This window comes from Abramis brama (genome assembly GCF_963993115.1).
Source record: "Abramis brama genome assembly, chromosome: 2".
Lineage (NCBI taxonomy): Eukaryota > Metazoa > Chordata > Actinopteri > Cypriniformes > Leuciscidae > Abramis > Abramis brama.
This window is the reverse complement of record NC_139964.1, coordinates 19,095,647-19,112,591: the sequence shown is the minus strand read 5'-3', so window position 1 is coordinate 19,112,591 and position 16,945 is coordinate 19,095,647. Positions and strand designations below refer to the sequence as shown.

The 16,945-nt window shown below is 37.0% G+C and overlaps 1 protein-coding gene across 1 annotated transcript; it reads right to left on the bottom strand.

The window, feature by feature from the left end:
• Positions 1-254: 254 nt before the first annotated feature.
• On the bottom strand, positions 255-6,092 carry LOC311077852 (mitochondrial dicarboxylate carrier-like). The gene is made up of 8 exons (XM_084106495.1): positions 5,868-6,092; positions 5,737-5,778; positions 5,609-5,652; positions 5,455-5,525; positions 4,415-4,507; positions 3,415-3,492; positions 3,265-3,321; positions 255-2,962 (listed from the first exon to the last, which is right to left on the bottom strand). Exons 1-8 carry the CDS (start codon positions 5,879-5,881, stop codon positions 2,861-2,863), a joined length of 501 nt encoding a protein of 166 aa, XP_083962621.1. The 5' UTR covers positions 5,882-6,092; the 3' UTR covers positions 255-2,860.
• Positions 6,093-16,945: the final 10,853 nt, after the last annotated feature.

Here is a 16,945-nt window from a genome sequence, read left to right as displayed (position 1 = left end):
CGGGAGCGTTTGAGCGCACACAGACGTGTTTGAAAGTGTTTTAAAAAAAAACTTTTTGACAACTAATTCAGTTTATAGAATTGAATTGATCAATTATTTATGACATTATTTTTGGAAGCATCCTCCTCATTTACAGCAGGTTTACAAAAGTGACTAAAACTTTTCACAGTAGGATATATTTAGTAGTGACATCGTCAGGCTTTTTTATTTACAACAAAATATAATGGCATTGAATTTTTATTTTTTTTTGTAGTTAATCACCTGACGTCTTAAAACACGACTTCCCAGGTGGACTTGAGCACCATATAGAAGACTAACCAAAAAGGTCACTGTAGCATTTTTACTATTTATTACTTTGCCTATTATTCACATTTAAATAACATCCAATGCTTGTTAGGCAAAAATGTGTGTAATGGCTGTGGAGTAACATATCCAGGCCTATAATCACTAATCACCAACATAAAACTTATCAACACAATAAACAAAACTGAACAAATCGGCTAGCATCATATAACCTACAGATTATGACCATTATGAATGGAGACTCAATTCTCACCTGTGTTAAGATCAATCTCCTTTTCACTTGTCGACACACTGAAGTGAAACTGCAAGGGTTTTACTATGGGTTTCACTGACAGTGATTGGTTATATTACAGAAGTAGGGAAATGTCATGTAGCCGCATTTTTGGTCGCATTTTGGTCAGCGTTGCACTATTTGGTGTGTGAAATATTTGGTTGCCCTGGTAACAAGCATGCATATATTCGTGAGTTTCCCGTTTCGAGTTAATGAGACAACATAGGGCATGTAGCCTACTGTTATGCACTTCTGCATCTGATCATTGCTTGTGTTACCAGAACGCAAACATGTTGAGAGATCTGTTGATATGTGCGAGTTAAATACAAGTAATATAAATATACAAATCATTCCATGCTAAAGAAAAACTGTCACATTTTTCTGGTGTTAGTACTTTTATTTCCATTTTCGTTTGACAAAATTTCAGTTTAGACCATTTTTATCTCTCATTTAGTTTGCAAATTCACACTTTTTTTTCGAGATAGAGGGAGCAGCTAAATTACATTCTGTTCAAGCAACAAACACCATTTCCAAACCATAAATTACAATTCAATTTGTGGACAAACTTTTTTCGTACCCGGGTAAACACAAACTTACTTGCAAACCCTTAAAGGGAGAGTTCACCCAAAAATGAACATAAGCCCATGATTTACTCACTGTCAATCCATCCTAGGTGTATACGACATTCTTCTTTCAGACGAGTATGATCTACGAAAAATGTCCTGGCTCTTCCAAGCTTTATAATGTTTCTGTTTTGAAGTCTATCAAAGTGCATCTATCCATCTATCAATGCATCTTTTATGATGGACAGATGCACTTTTATAGACTTCAAAACAGAAACAGCCATTTACTGCCATTATAAAGCTTGGAAGAGCCATTTTTTAATATAACTCAGATTGTATTCGTCTGAAAGAATATTGTAATTTACACCTAGGATGGATTTACGGTGAGTAAATCATGGGCTTATTTTCATTTTTGGGTGAACTATCCCTTTAACGCTTCCCACAAGCGCACACACACACACATTTACTGGATGACACAGCGCCCTCTACTGGTCACAGGTAAACAAGGCTTCTCCAGTGTTCAGATTTCATTCTTAGTGTCAAATCATTAAACTGTCTGTATGCATATACCAATATGGTAGATTACCAACTTAATCTAAAATATTAAGTTTAAACGTTAAGTAAATATGTGACAAACGTCTGTTGTTACATGCTTAGTTCAAGTAAAACACTAAGATAAATCTAGAAATTTAGGACCAAACCGTGAAACTGAATTAGTAATAATAAGTAATTTGTGCAACTTATTCATTAAATGCCCCCATTACCTTGAACCACAAAAAACTACAAGCACATTTGCAGGAATTACAGTGGCTCATTTCTGTCATGATGCAGGATGCGTGTCGATTGCTGAATTATTACAAACAGAGATGAACAGAACGGAAATATATCGACAAATCGTCTTTCACATTGCAAAAAAACCGTTGGATCCCCATCAGTCAGTCATTTCTTGTTTTCTTTTCCTCTGATGCTGCACATTTTGGTTATAAAGTAAAACTCGTTTTATTTCTGAAGGTTTTCTGTGACCCCTGACCCTAATTAACATCTGTCAATCAAACTCAGCAACATATCTGTGCAGTGTCAAATACAGATCTTTGAAAATACAGTATTTGTATCATTAAAACACAATTCATACAAATCGCATGCAAACTTTAAAACTGTAAATATGGACCGTTTTGTGTGTGCATTTTATGTCTTAAAGGAATAGTTCACTCAAAAATGTCATAATTTACTCACCTTAAGGAAACAATACATATTTATTAAATGGAAAACATTATGTAGAAAACAAAAAGAGATCCTAATCCTACAGGTCTGGAACAACATCAGGCGAGTAAATGATGAGATAATGTTTATGTTTGGGTGAATTATCCCTTCATCTGCAATAGGAGTATTTATGAACAGCATTTAAAAAAAAAAAAATTGGAATCATAATTCATTCATAATCTACAAACATATCTATCCTGATAGATAACATCTATGATCTAAACCTCACCCTGAAGAGATGAGGATGAGCGTCCAGTCGTCTTCTCCCAGAAGGTCCAGTTCAGTGAGTCCAGTTGTCCCGGTTTGGCACTCGGATAGTGATGAAGTCCTCTTTCGTTACGTTCGGCGTGTGACGTCTATCATGACTGTGTTGTGTGAGAAAGAGAGAGACTGTCCAGAAAGAATACAGCAGTGAGCGCAGCTTCAAGAGGAGGCCAAAGGGGAAAGGTCAAGAGGTCAAAGTTCAGCTGATCACCAGGATGCCGAAGTATTTCTTCAGCTGCTCCAGAAAGACGAACGTCAGGACGGTGTGAGGAATCAGGCGGATCCCGGCCGGAACTAAACCCTGTCAGACGATTCACAAAACCATCAGTAATGATTCAATTCAATTCGCAATTATTTTCACAACACACATCGTTTCAAAGCAGCTTTACAGCAAATACACGAGTCCACATTACAGTTTAGAGTCTGTTATCAGAGGAAACTGTCTAAGTTATGCATTTCAGAAATGTACATATACAAAATCACAGTTAGCGAGAAATGTATTCATTTAAACAATGTAATAATTTAATGCAGATATAATGAGCTCACTGAAGTAATGAATACTTGTTTGTTAACTAATGATTAAGACATTTAGTCATAATTTACCTTGTAGAAGGCGAGTGGTCCCAGTTTGGCGGTTTCAGATAGGCAGTGCATCACACCCTAATATACACAAACAAATATTACTAATTAGTGATAAACATAATGAAACAATGATCAGAGAGAGAGAGAGAGAGAGAGAGAGGGAAAGCTCACTCTGTATTCTCCTTTCGAGTTCATTAATCTCGTCTTTATGACGTCCAGCGGCTGGCAGAGGAACGTCGCACAACCTCCCTGAAGAGAGAAACATGACATGACAGAAAATTTTATGTGTACATTCAAACCAAAATTTATCCAGACACCTTCAACATTTCTCACATTATCACAGTTTATTCGCTATAGTTTAGAAAATGGTAATAAAATATGAGAAGAACTCAAGAGTTATTAAATCAGTTGATATTTCACTGGTTTTGTCCATCCTTCTGTTAGACTGTCTCATAAATGAATGATGTTGAATATCTGACAGCTGTTAATTTTAACTACACAATTAGATAATACCAGTTTAGCTCAACCAATTACAGCAATGCTTCATAGAGCATCAGCAATTAAAGAAAAAACACTTCAGCAAAACATGATCAGCTCAAAGTGTATGAATCATTTTTGGTCCCAAATTTTTATAAATGTTACTGGTGAAGAATATTTGGGTATAATATGTCACAGTTCACTTTATTTTGCTCTCCTCACTTACATAAATGAACTCTAGTGTCCTGCACACACTAGTAAAAAAATATCAAAAATTATATCAGGTGTCTGAATACTTTTTGGTTTGACTGTGTGTGTGTATATAGTCCATCAACACCCCTAAAGCTCTTCCTGGGTCCACATTTCATTCAGTAACATTAGGCAGTTTTGATTCATATGCTGTTTAATGTTGATGATCGCATTATTTTACATTTTCATCTGCTTGCATATGAGATCGCATGTTTCTGCTGCTTCTCCTGTGTTTTGATCAGGAGATTCTCTTTCAGAAGATGTGTAATAGCGCCCCCTACCGTATAACAGTGAGAACACGGAAACACGGAAATTTCAATGGTGAGGAAAAAGTTAAAATGTAAAACAATTACACTTCTACAAGCAAATATAACCAACACTGTCCAATAACTATCAGTTATCAAAGATATCCTATGATTGAGCAATCAGAGGCTCCAGTACTCACAGCGATGAAGCTGGACAGGAAGTGTGTGAGTATGTTGTCTCCCATGAGTCCTGTGCCCAACACCAGCTGCTTGGCCTGATCGTAACATGCCAGCTGACACACACACACACACACACACACACACACACACACACACGTTTAGTATCATTTCATCATCATAAACTGGTACATGCCCTCATCCTTCCCTCATGGGTCAAAATGACCTGAAGCCCTAAAATTATACTCTTTTTTTTTTTTTTTTGGTCCAGAAAGCTCATTATATTTCATTTTGATAATATTTTTTTCTATTTTTTAATGCACTTTTTTTTTGTGGAGATTTTTTCTTATTTTATATTTTACCTTTAAATTACTAGATTGAATCAATATAAATAAATAGTAATTTAAGCACATTCCTCACATTCTTTCAACTTACATTCAAAATAACTCAATTTCATGCCTAAACGTTTTAATTCAGCTCAAAATATCTTTCATTGGGTGTCTTTGCTGACCTCTTGTGGAATAATAATAATATAACATGATATTTCATGACTCTTGCCACTAGATGGCCTTATAGCTCTATATTGAGCAAATTAACTTTGGGTCCTACAGTCACTTCAGTATTCATTCAGATACAACATGTAGACATTATAATATAATTTTTTGGTAAAGTTTGAGCATTTTTAGTTTGAATTTTGAGCAATTTTAGGATTTTCTATGTGAACTGAAGCATTCCTCGCATTCCATTCATTCCTAAGGGGTCAAATTGACCCGCGAGGGAAATACTAAATTTCAATCACAAAACTCCACAAAACCATTATATTTATTTCTGTATTTGTGGTTCAAGTGCGACAAAAGTCATGGGGTCTTGGCCCTCTCTGATGAACACTTAATAAAAAAATAAAATAAATCCATGTCAAAATGACCCGAGGGAAGGAAAACCAGCCCCTGATTGACTTTATACTCTTTAGGCACTTGTTTTGGGGTAAATCTCAATTCTACATGTTTTAAGGATAATCAGTAACAGATATTTGATATCCTCCCATCATGCACTGCTTCCTCACCTGTCCGACAGTGACGAGAGCTCCTCTGCTGGACGCCATAGTGGCTCCTGAGAACAGCTTCCTGGTTCCCTCTGAGAGAAGAGCATGTTTAGAGAGAGACATTCACACATGTACAGAGGTTAATGACAGTCAGAGATCCAGAAGTGTGCTTTACCTTCCCGCCAGACCCTGAAGAGTCCGTCCAGCGCGTGTTTATAGCTGCGACACACACAAATGATTCAGGTAAATCACATGATTACTGTCTGGAGTGTAAAGACTGTTTTTAGATCGAGACACACTCACTTTCTCCTCTGCTCTGCAGGAAGCTTCATATCGTTCTGCATCCTGAAGACATAAACAACATGAAATAATCACACAAGACCAGATGAGCTAAAAAACAAACACATCAGTAACACAAACCACTCAATACACACCGAACGTTCACCATGTCTGCTGGAGTCCCGATGAAGCCGCCGGTGAATCCTGCAGAGAAACACACACTGTGAGAGGATATCGCAATAGATTTTGATTTATATATGCATTGAGGTTATTATCATTAACTAAAATTAAACTACATACATACATACATGATATTTCATGACTCCTGCCACTAGATGGCCTTATAGCTCTATATGGAGCAAATGAGCCGTTTCCCCTGGGTCCTACAGTCACTTCAGTATTCATTCAGATACAACATGTAGACATTTGTAGACATATATATATGTCAGGTTTAGTTATTTTCTATTTTAATTTTACAGTTTTAATTTTTTTTTAATTAGTTTTAGTTTTTTTTACAATGTCTTTTTTTCTTTCTTTTTTTATGAACTTAAATGAACAACACACCACCTCCCTCCTCCCCAGACCCATATTCCACTTAAACATAAAAAAAACCCCAACTATACATGTACTCATACATACATTTATATACACCTATACCTACACGGTAATAATTAAAAAAAAATACCAATGTAAGGTGCTAGTGCTAATCATTAACTGTACAAAGTAAATATCAATCAATTGCTGCTTACTAAGTCATCAAAGCAAGTTATCCGTTGTTATCTGTTATGTTGGAGTGTCTTAAGGCCTATTTATTCTTCTGCTCCCTCTGCATGGACAACTACGCAGAAGTATAAATGAAAACCAACGCGTTGCCTACAGCGTAGAGGCTACGGCGTGAGTTCGACGCAGAAGTATAATGAGGCCTTTAGAGTGAACAGATCATGGGAGGGGGTTAGTTTTAGTTTTATATATATATCCATAATCTCTCTAATCAACCTTGTCTTGGCAAAACAATTATAAAGATAGTGTCCATACAGTTTAATAACTTATCTCAACACCAATAAACTTAGAGAGATATTTCAGTCTGGCTTCCAGGCGAAGCACAGAAACAGCCTTGAAGTTATTTGGGACTCTATTTGGGAAACTTGGTAATCCATAATCTTTTAGATCTGAGTGCTGCTTTTTACACCGTTGATCACGTGATTCTACTCGACCGACTTCAGATCTGGGTCGGTCTATCAGGTCCGGTCTTAGACTGGTTCAGATCCTACTTAAAGGGACACTCCACCCATTAGCATTAAGCTTTGCATTGTTAGAAACCCAGTCATACTATTGAATGGTTGTGCAACACTCTCTCATTTTCCCCTGAGACGGGAGAAATCCGTTATTTACCTCTTACACTTCCTCCTACAATGACGCAAAAATCGTGATTTTGCGTCATTGTCGGAGGAAGTGTAAGAGGGGGGGATTTCTGTTGAGACTACAACACTCGTTCCTCATCTTTCCCAGGGGCGGGACCCGCTCACGCTACAGACCTATTACAGATCAGTGAGTGGGACTTTACTCTCTGAAACTGAAAGCAATATCCTCCATCTTGTTTGAAGCTAAGCTAACAGGCGCTGTGGAGACAGATGTAAAGTAATGACAATAGCGGAGGAGAGTGCTCAATATGATATAGAGGAAGAGGATTTCGGAAGTCTGATGCTTGAATCAGGTGTTTGTGGCTACCTTTACAAGCCGCATTATAGCGAAGAGCAGCCGAGGCAGAAGACCTGCCTGCCGCGGACGAGGAGCCCGGACTGGCTCGAGTTAGGGCGGACTGGTGGCGCCGGTGATCTCACTATGCAACTACGAACCGCTACGAACACAAAATCGAAAATCACAAAAGACGAAATCTCTGAATCAGACGAGGACACGGACGTTTGTGTTGAGAACTATCCTAGTTTCGCACCGCATATGTTCTGACTGAACATCCAGGTACCATGCAATAATTCACCTTTTCGAAAGAAATGCAAACGAGGAGTAATGCACTAATGAGTTCGATAACTAACTAGACATTTTGTGTGAAATGAATTTCAAGCTCTGGTGGTAGCTAGCCTTGTAGACGGAAGAGTGATTTCTCTTATAGGCAGATATGTGCTGTTCTGGATTAGTGGGAGTGGCTTGCGGAGCTGTGCAATGTGGTGCATTGTGGGAGTTGTTGTCTTTCATACAAATGCGTCCTGAAGTTATTTTTTGTCTTTCCTCGGTCACGAAGGCACCAAATTCAAAATTTATTTGACATTTCGACTACATATATGACCCACTTTCAATAAAAACAATGTTCCTATGGGTGGAATGCCCCTTTAAGAGCTATAATTTCTTGCCAAAAAATAGACTCCAGATCCCACTGCTACTAATGCCAGAACTACCACTGCTGCTGCTACTCCTGTTGCTGCTACTCCTATTGCTGCTCCTATTACTGCTCCTTGTACTGCAGTGAATTCAGTTCCCATCATAGATGCCGTTACTCTTGCTGCTGTACTTCCTGCTGCTCCTATTATTGATACTTGTATTTCACTGAATTCAGTTTCCCCCATAGATACTCCTGCTGCTGCTGCTAGTGCTGTTACTTCTTCACCTACTGCATATCCTCCCACTGCTCCCACTGCTATTGCTAATGCAAATACTACTCCTGCTGTACGTTTCTTGAGTAGAAGAGCTTTCTGCGTCTCCTTATAGTCCTGTTCTGTGTATCTCTTGTTTGCATTCTTTATCCTCAGTGACTCAATCTTTTTCAGGAGCTCAGTGACCTGAGATCGATCTTCATTTTTGTTGTTAAAAACATGAAAACGATAATCTTCCATTTGACTGTCTAACAGATCTCCGTGAGTTAAGAGCACTATTAAGTGATTTAAGAATGTTGCTCCAAAATTATCCTTGATCCATTTTACAACTTTAAGATACTCCGCTGTGGATATCTCACTCAGTTTGGTGACCAGCAGAAACACATCAACACTATGAAGAGCAAGCATCTGCTCTATTTGAGTCTGAGCGTCTGTGATCTTCACTGATGTATCAGAGAGTCCTACAGTGTCGATCACTGTGATTGTTTGTCCATCCAGCTCTGTTTGTGCTGACTGACAGAATCTGGTCACAGAAAAATCTTCTTTAAATGTTTTTCTAATTCCTATGATAGTGTTTCCTGAAGCGCTCTTTCCTGATCCAGTCAAGCCCAACAGCATAATATTCACAATAGAAGGTTCTTCCATGATGTTCCTCTGCATCTAGTCTGTCAGTGGAGTAGATTTTTCCATCTCTCTATATATTACAAGGAAACATATTTTGTTAATTAAATGAATTAAACCTGCTGCCTTTTACACAGCTTATATATACATGCAGAGGTGAACCTACATTACAGTTTTTCTCATTTGCTTAAACACTATAACCAGGCTTTTGAACTAAAATTTCAAAAACATAACGCCATTTATCAAAAAGCACACCCATTTCACTAAACTATAAACACTATTCCCTGTTTTGACACATGAGTCAGATTTGTTGAACTGTCACTGCAAAACTCTACACACAAATCCCTTCATTTCTCATGGCTTAGACCATGTTGTCATGTATAAAGCACTAGCATTCAAAATTGTTCACTCAAGTCAGCACAGCTTCAGCTCAGTTAGCACACAATTACCCAGGTGGAAACACTAAGAGTCAAAATTTAACACACATCAATCAGAACCTTCAATAGATATAAAAGGGCCCAAATCAGTTTATTGCGTTTTGGAACAATGGATCCAGAAAGACATGAAGGAAGAGGGATAAGAATGAGGAGGAGGAAGGGCAAGGAAAAGAAGACAAGCAGTCTCAGATGAAATTCAAGCCACTCTAGTTGCCCATGTCTTTGTCAATGGTATGACTATGAGGGAGGCTGGGCTACGAGTAAGGCCAAATTTGAGTCGTTTTACCGTCGCTTCGAGAACCTTCAGGGAGGAGTGGAGGCAAACAAAATTCTATCACTGAATAAGAGACAAACATTTCCAATAGTCTTTGATTAGGTTTATTTTCTTGCAAGAAAAGGCCACCAGTCGTACAGTCACACAGAGTGACACAGAGTGTGACAGTGAAGGGAGGGCATCCTTTCTCCTTTATAGTCTCGACTCCCAGAATGATATTAATGATGGTATACCATATGTGGAACATTCTTAGACGTATCCATCATATTGTATCCTTGAGTGGAGGCCCTCCTGTCACGTCCCAACACTCTTTACCATTCCAGTACAATTCGAATTCCATATTAGAATATGATTTGTTTGTGCTCTTTTACTGTCATATGTTGGTCACATACATCATACTGTAAGTAAATATAAAAAAAAAATAGAGGAGAGAGTAAAAAAAAGAAAAGAGTAAAAAAAAAAACAGGATTTTTTTTTTTTGTGTGTGTGTGTGTGTGTTTTCTGTGTATGAATAAAAATGTGCCAATGTATCCACTGGTTGTGTCTTTTGTGTTCATCATGTGAAAAGGTTTGTGAGGGGGGAACCACAAGCAACATAACTTACCAGTTTTGGAAATGTTGTTTTGAATTTATTGCACCAGTGTGTTAGACTATGTTGTAGTGTGTGTGATTCTGATGGCTTGTGTGTCCTGTCTGAGGGCAAAGTTTGGTTTTTCAGCAAGAGTGAATGGTTTTGAGTCTACCCATACACAAAAGAAATATATTTGAAATATATTTTGAGAATATATTTTGGAATATATGCAAATATTTGAAATTGGCCCAATAAATATATTTCACACTTAACATCATATATTTTTGTTATATTTCAGAATATATTTCAATGTATGTTTTTCTTTATGGGTCCCCAAAAGTGTCAAAATATATGTGGCATAAATTCCAAATACATTGAAATATATTCTGAAATATAACAAAAATATATGATGTTAAGTGTGAAATATATTTATTGGGCCAATTTCAAATATTTGCATATATTCCAAAATATATTCTGAAAATATATTTCAAATATATTTCTTTTGTGTATGGGTAGAGCTTCATTTTGACCTGAAAATAGGATGTTTGGGGAATTGGGTGAGACGTTATGGATTTGTGTTTATAGTTTTGAGAATACGAGGCATAGTTTCAAGAAATGTGTTTAAGCAATCGAGAAAAACTGTAAGGTCGAGCCCCAGGCACAATTAATTAATAAGGCCCTTCTGAAATATTTTTTGTTAATATATCTTTGTTACCTAGACATAATTATACAAAAAGTAGTCAAAACACATCTATCAGAACATAAATCATTTTTTATAACATTAAAGTGCTTATTTTTTAATAAACAAAATGTCAATCTCCATCTTTATAGTAGAAGATACAATAAAATATTCAAGATACAAAACAATCTTCATATTTATAACGGACTGTCACCATAAAAACTGTGCTTTGTGTGGTGGTGACAGGAACAAGCAATTTAATCTGCATTTTATTAGTTTATCAACTAATTATGTTAACTCAACTAATTTAATGTATAAGAGCTGGAAAAAACTAATTACTTATTAAATAATGTCAACTAAGTAAATGTATTGATTAAGGCTGCCAAGACTGAAGATTTTTCTAGTCGACTAGTAGTCATTCATTTAAGCAATTAGCCGACTAATCGCATGTTAATATTACTTTAATTAGGCTGCTTAAATATATACTGGGTGCATGGAGGAATGTGTGTGTATTCCGCGCTCAAGCGCACAGATAAAGCTTGCCAAAAAGAAACGCACCTTTCATACGGATGTATAGACTGTAAAGAAATATGGACATAGTGTCCGTGACGTCACCTGTAGGTTTCTGAAAAGCATTTTTGAAACCCAATGTGGGCGGAGCCGGTCGTCGCCATCACTCCCGGGTAACCGAAAATGGGCAGAGGTAGTTTAGCTGAGGTGACGTAACGGCTAACAGACAGCAGACAAACGGCTAGTAGTGACATCAGCACAAATCCACCTGTCACTCAAGTGGCCACGCCCCTAATTATGCCCCTAATTATGCAGATTGAGTGACAGCAATCCACCTGTCACTCAAGTGGCCACGCCCCTAATTATGCAGAACTTTAAGGCTTAATATAATTTAAACGGATGAGATAAACAAATTCACCCCCCTCACAGTTGTCATGAAGGACTATACCAGAACAACTTTTAGTACCAGATATAAAAAATGCCTTATGTGCAATTTACATGTTTTTTTTTAGTGTTGATTATTATATCTTAAAATAAATACCAGCTGAATTCAATAATTTGAGCTCTGTTGTTAATTGGTACCTTTAATATTATGGTAATGTTTAATTAAAGGTGCTCTAAGCGATGCCACGCGTTTTTTAGGCCAAAACATTTTTTGTCACATACAGCAAACATCTCCTCACTATCCGCTCGCTGCCTGTCACCTGAACACACTGTAAAAAAAACGCGGTCTCTCTAGACACCACAGGCTCCACAAACGGCAACAAAAACAAACTGGGCTCACCCGCACCACGAAACACAACAAACAGTGCTCCAGCCAATCACTGGAAAGAAGTATTTGAGGGCGGGGTTTGGGGGGTTAGTGCGCGTACACATGAAGTGAGTGTGGAGGAGAGAGAAGCATGAAGAGGGAAGTTTGAATTATGGACGAAACACGACCAAAGAGACGACATTCCAATGAACAAATTGCAAAGAAGAGGGACAAGGATAAGGAACGCACGAAGTACCGAATTTACATCGGAAAAACCTTCGAAAGGTGGCGAGAACTCTGCCAGCAGAAGGGCTTCCAATCCGACATTCAGTTGCTCTGTTTTTGCTGGACAGGTAAATCCATATTTCTTTCTAATCTGACGTTCATGTTCGTCAAACCAACACAAGAATGTAATTAGCTAGAACTACTCTATGCAGTTAGCGTTAACTTTGGTGAATACAACATATGTTTCTAGCAGCTAGCGATCAATCTCTATTGTAAATGATCAAGCAAATTCACAGTAGGGCCACAATTTGTGTGAACTGATTGTTTTCACTGTTTGTTATGAATTTGAATGTTCATTTATAGGCTGTTGACAACTTTGACTAAATTTGTTTACGCCGCCGCCGTTGTTTATGCTCACTGGGAAACGCGAAGCTAATGTTATCTTGCTATTATTGCGTCCTTGTATGGGAGCTATAATTATAACCTCAGGTGGCGAAACGATTTTAAGATAATGTTTGTCTTTTTCTGCATTCTGTTCTGCAATATATAAAAGCATTTTTCTAACTTGGCGACATTACACATTGAATGAAGTATCAGTAAAACTTAACTTTGTTTGTAGTGACTACTAGTGACTTTCCTTTATGCCGGAAGGGAGGAGACGGGGTGAGGAGGAGGGAGGGTCTAGCTAGCCTCCGTTTTGTTTGAGAACAATTTGAATGTCAACAAGAAGTTATGACTCCCGGCATCGCTTAGAGAACCTTTAAGGGCTCCCTATAGTTAAAAAAAATAAATAAAAATAATAGAATTTATTTGAACACATGAACACATTTGTTACACACAGTTTATTAAAAATAAAATAAATAAGCAATTTTGTTTACTAGCATTCTGTCATTTTTGAGCTCCTAACGTCTTCACTAACCCACTTCTCAACAATACAGGCAGATCAAAATACAGTCACTTGCATTTCATAAGATTATTTTACCGTAGCAATTTTTCATAATTAAATGATCACATTTAAATAACTTCCAGTGCTAGTTTTGACAGTGTGTGTGTTTAGGCACACTTGGTATGGCGTGTGTATGGGCATTTAATCAATCCGATCACCAACACAACACCAATGTCAACATACTAAACACAACTGAAAAATTATAAAAGTGTCATATAAAACTATGACCATTATGAACACTAATACATGACTGGAGACCCTATAGATTTAACATCTACTCACGTGTGTGAAGAATCAATATGAGCTCCACCAAGGTTCACTTCACTTCCTGATGTTAAGCAGCCCAGCCGGCATTTCAACATTGATTCACCAGTGAAAATACCAATCTATATAACTTCCTGGTCATGTGACCTGATGATGTCACACCACCTGTAATTTATTCACTAACCCTTGTAACACATACACAACTTGGATTTTGAAAATGTTATTTCGTCTATTTTTAACAAGGGGGTAATCTTTCAGAAAAAACTGAAGCTTCCCCGGGCACCGCCATTGATTAGCAGACCCCCACCTGCTGTTAGCATCCCATTGACTCCCATTCATTTTGGTGTCACAGCGAATAACTTTACATTTGAGGCGTTTAAAGAACTTATTTGTCCATTATTTATTTCTAAAGAAACACGAATATGTATAAAAGGCTCCATTACCTTGTATTTTACGTTATGGCCCTGTAGAAGCACTTTTTGTAAAAATAGGCTAACGATTGCGTCATAACCAGGCGACTCTCTGTAGCACAGTAGAGAGATTACCGTATGGACAGGAGGAGAAGCTCAAGGGCAATCGGGGGGACGTGGAGGCAAAATGACTAAATAATTAATCAGAAAACTTAGCAAAAGTTTCTCCTGCTCCTAGATCATGGACACCTCCTACTCACACTCTCCGTCTCTGCAAGTTTCTGAAGGGAATGATTCAGATTTCTCTTGGCACAGCTACTAGAAGACAGACGGGCTGCTCACGTCACATCTACGTCGTCGAGCTCAGTTTGAGTCTGCGCAGTAGCTCAGCCATCAGGAAGTGAGTGCTTCTAATTGACTTCACTTTTCTCCGTTGAAGTCTATGGTGTTGAAGTCTGTGTCCATTTCTTTCACTGTCTATGATTTTTAATGCATTTTTGAAAAATACAAATCTATATAACTTCCTGGTCATGTGACCTGATGATGTCACACCACCTGTAATTTATTCACCAACCCTTGTAACGAGATACAGCATCATCCATGCTATTAAGCCATCACATATCAATTAATGCTGAAGAAAAGATCGAATGTCTAACGAATGTCCATAAAATCTACTTTACCGCACATTGTCAAATTTTACTGAATGTTTATCGTCAGACAATATTTGCTCATTGTAAATAGGTTTGTGTTCCAGGATCTACCGACACACACTTGTCAAATTGCAATGAATGTTTGTTAAGCGTATATCTGGGGCCTGTTTCAATAAGGAGGTTCAACCAACTCTGAGTTAAAACTTGAACTCTGAGCTGACTTACCCTGAGATGGGAAACTCTGAGTTTTCGGTTACAGAACAGCTGAAATGAGTTAGTTCAACCAACTCTGAGTTGACCTGCTCTGAGTTAAGCGCGTGCACCACAACTATAAAAAGCCATTATCAATGGAGCTCAGATATTACGAGTCACCATGGCAACAGCGCCAAACAAAAAGAGGAATTACTGTTATACAGTGTTGGGTGTAATTAATTACCAAGTAATCTAAATATTGTAAAGGGATTACTCTTAATTCTTCTGTAATTTAAAATAAAATCTGATGTAATTACATTAAATAGGCTACTGCATAGACTATAGAGAACAATTCTGTATAAAACAATAGTGGATTTAACATACATTTTTAAAAGGTATATTTTTTATGTAACCTTCTCCCTCTACACACTTTGGTCAATTCAAGAATAGTTCATGCAATTGTATATTGTTTATTTGAAAGCATTAAAAGTGCAGTTTCTTGTCTCTCCTTGTATTGTTCAAGTGGTTGAGGTTGATATGGGATTTAGTAATTAGTAATAAGTAGACCAATACTTTCTAAAGATAGTAATTATTACATTAATCTAATTACACTGTTGAAGATAACATTGATAACTATTTTAGAGTAACTTACCCAACTGTTATAATATCAGAGGTGAAACTGGAAGAACAGTATGTTATTCAACCTAATTTTAATTTTCATATGGAGCAATCCTGCACTGTAAAAAATGTTCGTAATTTTAACAGTAAAAAACTGTAAAAAAGCAACGGAAAAAAAATGTTAATTCCTTAACGGTATGTACCCTTACTATATACAGTGAAAAACTGTAATAGCTCTCACGGGACATTTCATGTAATTTTACATTAATATACTGTTAAATGTACGGATTTTGGAAGTACACTGTAAAAAAAAAACTTACCGTTGCATTTACCATACCTTACTGTAAAAAATACGGTAGCAAATGTTTACTAATTTTACAAAGTTTTACATCATCGAACTAAAAATTACAGTGAAAAACTGCCAGCTGGTTGACAGTACTTTACCGTAAAAAATACGGTATAAATATTTATGTTTTACGGCATTGAACTAAAGTTTACGGTAAAAAACTGGCAGCTGGTTGAAAGCGATTTACCGTAAAAAATACGGTAGTAATATTTTAGGTTTTACGGCAGTGATGTAAATATTACGGAAAAAAACTGGCAGCTGTGGTTGCCAGTACTTTACCGTAAAAAATACGGTAGAATTTTTTTTTGCTTTAATCGCACTGAACTAAAGTTTACGGTAAAAAACTAGCAGCTTGCAAGTGCTTTACCGTAAAAAATACGGTAGTAATATTTTAGGTTTTATGGCATTGAACATTGAACTGAACTTTTATATAAAAAATAAAAAATAAAAACCTGCCAGCTGTGGTTTCCTGTAATCTAATTATTGAGAATTACCAGAGGTTTAGACGTTGATGTTTTATTGAAAATAATAAAGTTTGAAGTTACCATTATGGAGATGAGTGTTTTCTTTAGTTGGGCTCTCTGACTTTTTAACTTTAGATTTACTCTGACTGCCTTAACTGTGTGGTTACATAACACAAACGTTATGGCATGAAAATCAGAGAGAAAATGTGATCAGGTGATGATGAGATACTCGTCATATTGTGGCCAGATTCACTGATCTCATAAAGAGTCTTATCTCTCACTTTGAGCAAGTGATAATATTAATTATAATATTAAAAATAAATATTTAATATTATTGAGTATAATATATCTGTAAGTGAGCAACAGATAATCTGAAGAACTTTAAAAATACATGGTGTAGAAAAAAGGTTTTGAACTACTGCTTGATTTAAACCAGCACAGACATCAAGATTCAGCGTATGAATCTCAACAACGGTGACAATCAACTAGGGCTGGGCGATTTAAATTTAAAGCCGGTTCCTTGATTAGTAGTAAATCGCCATCACCTGCTTTCAGATGGAGCGGCATTTACTACAAAGAACCGTAGTTAACTGACAAGCTGAGCCATATCGCATCAATATCTCGGACGTATCGCCAGCGATAATTAATGCGATATGGCTCAGCTTGTCA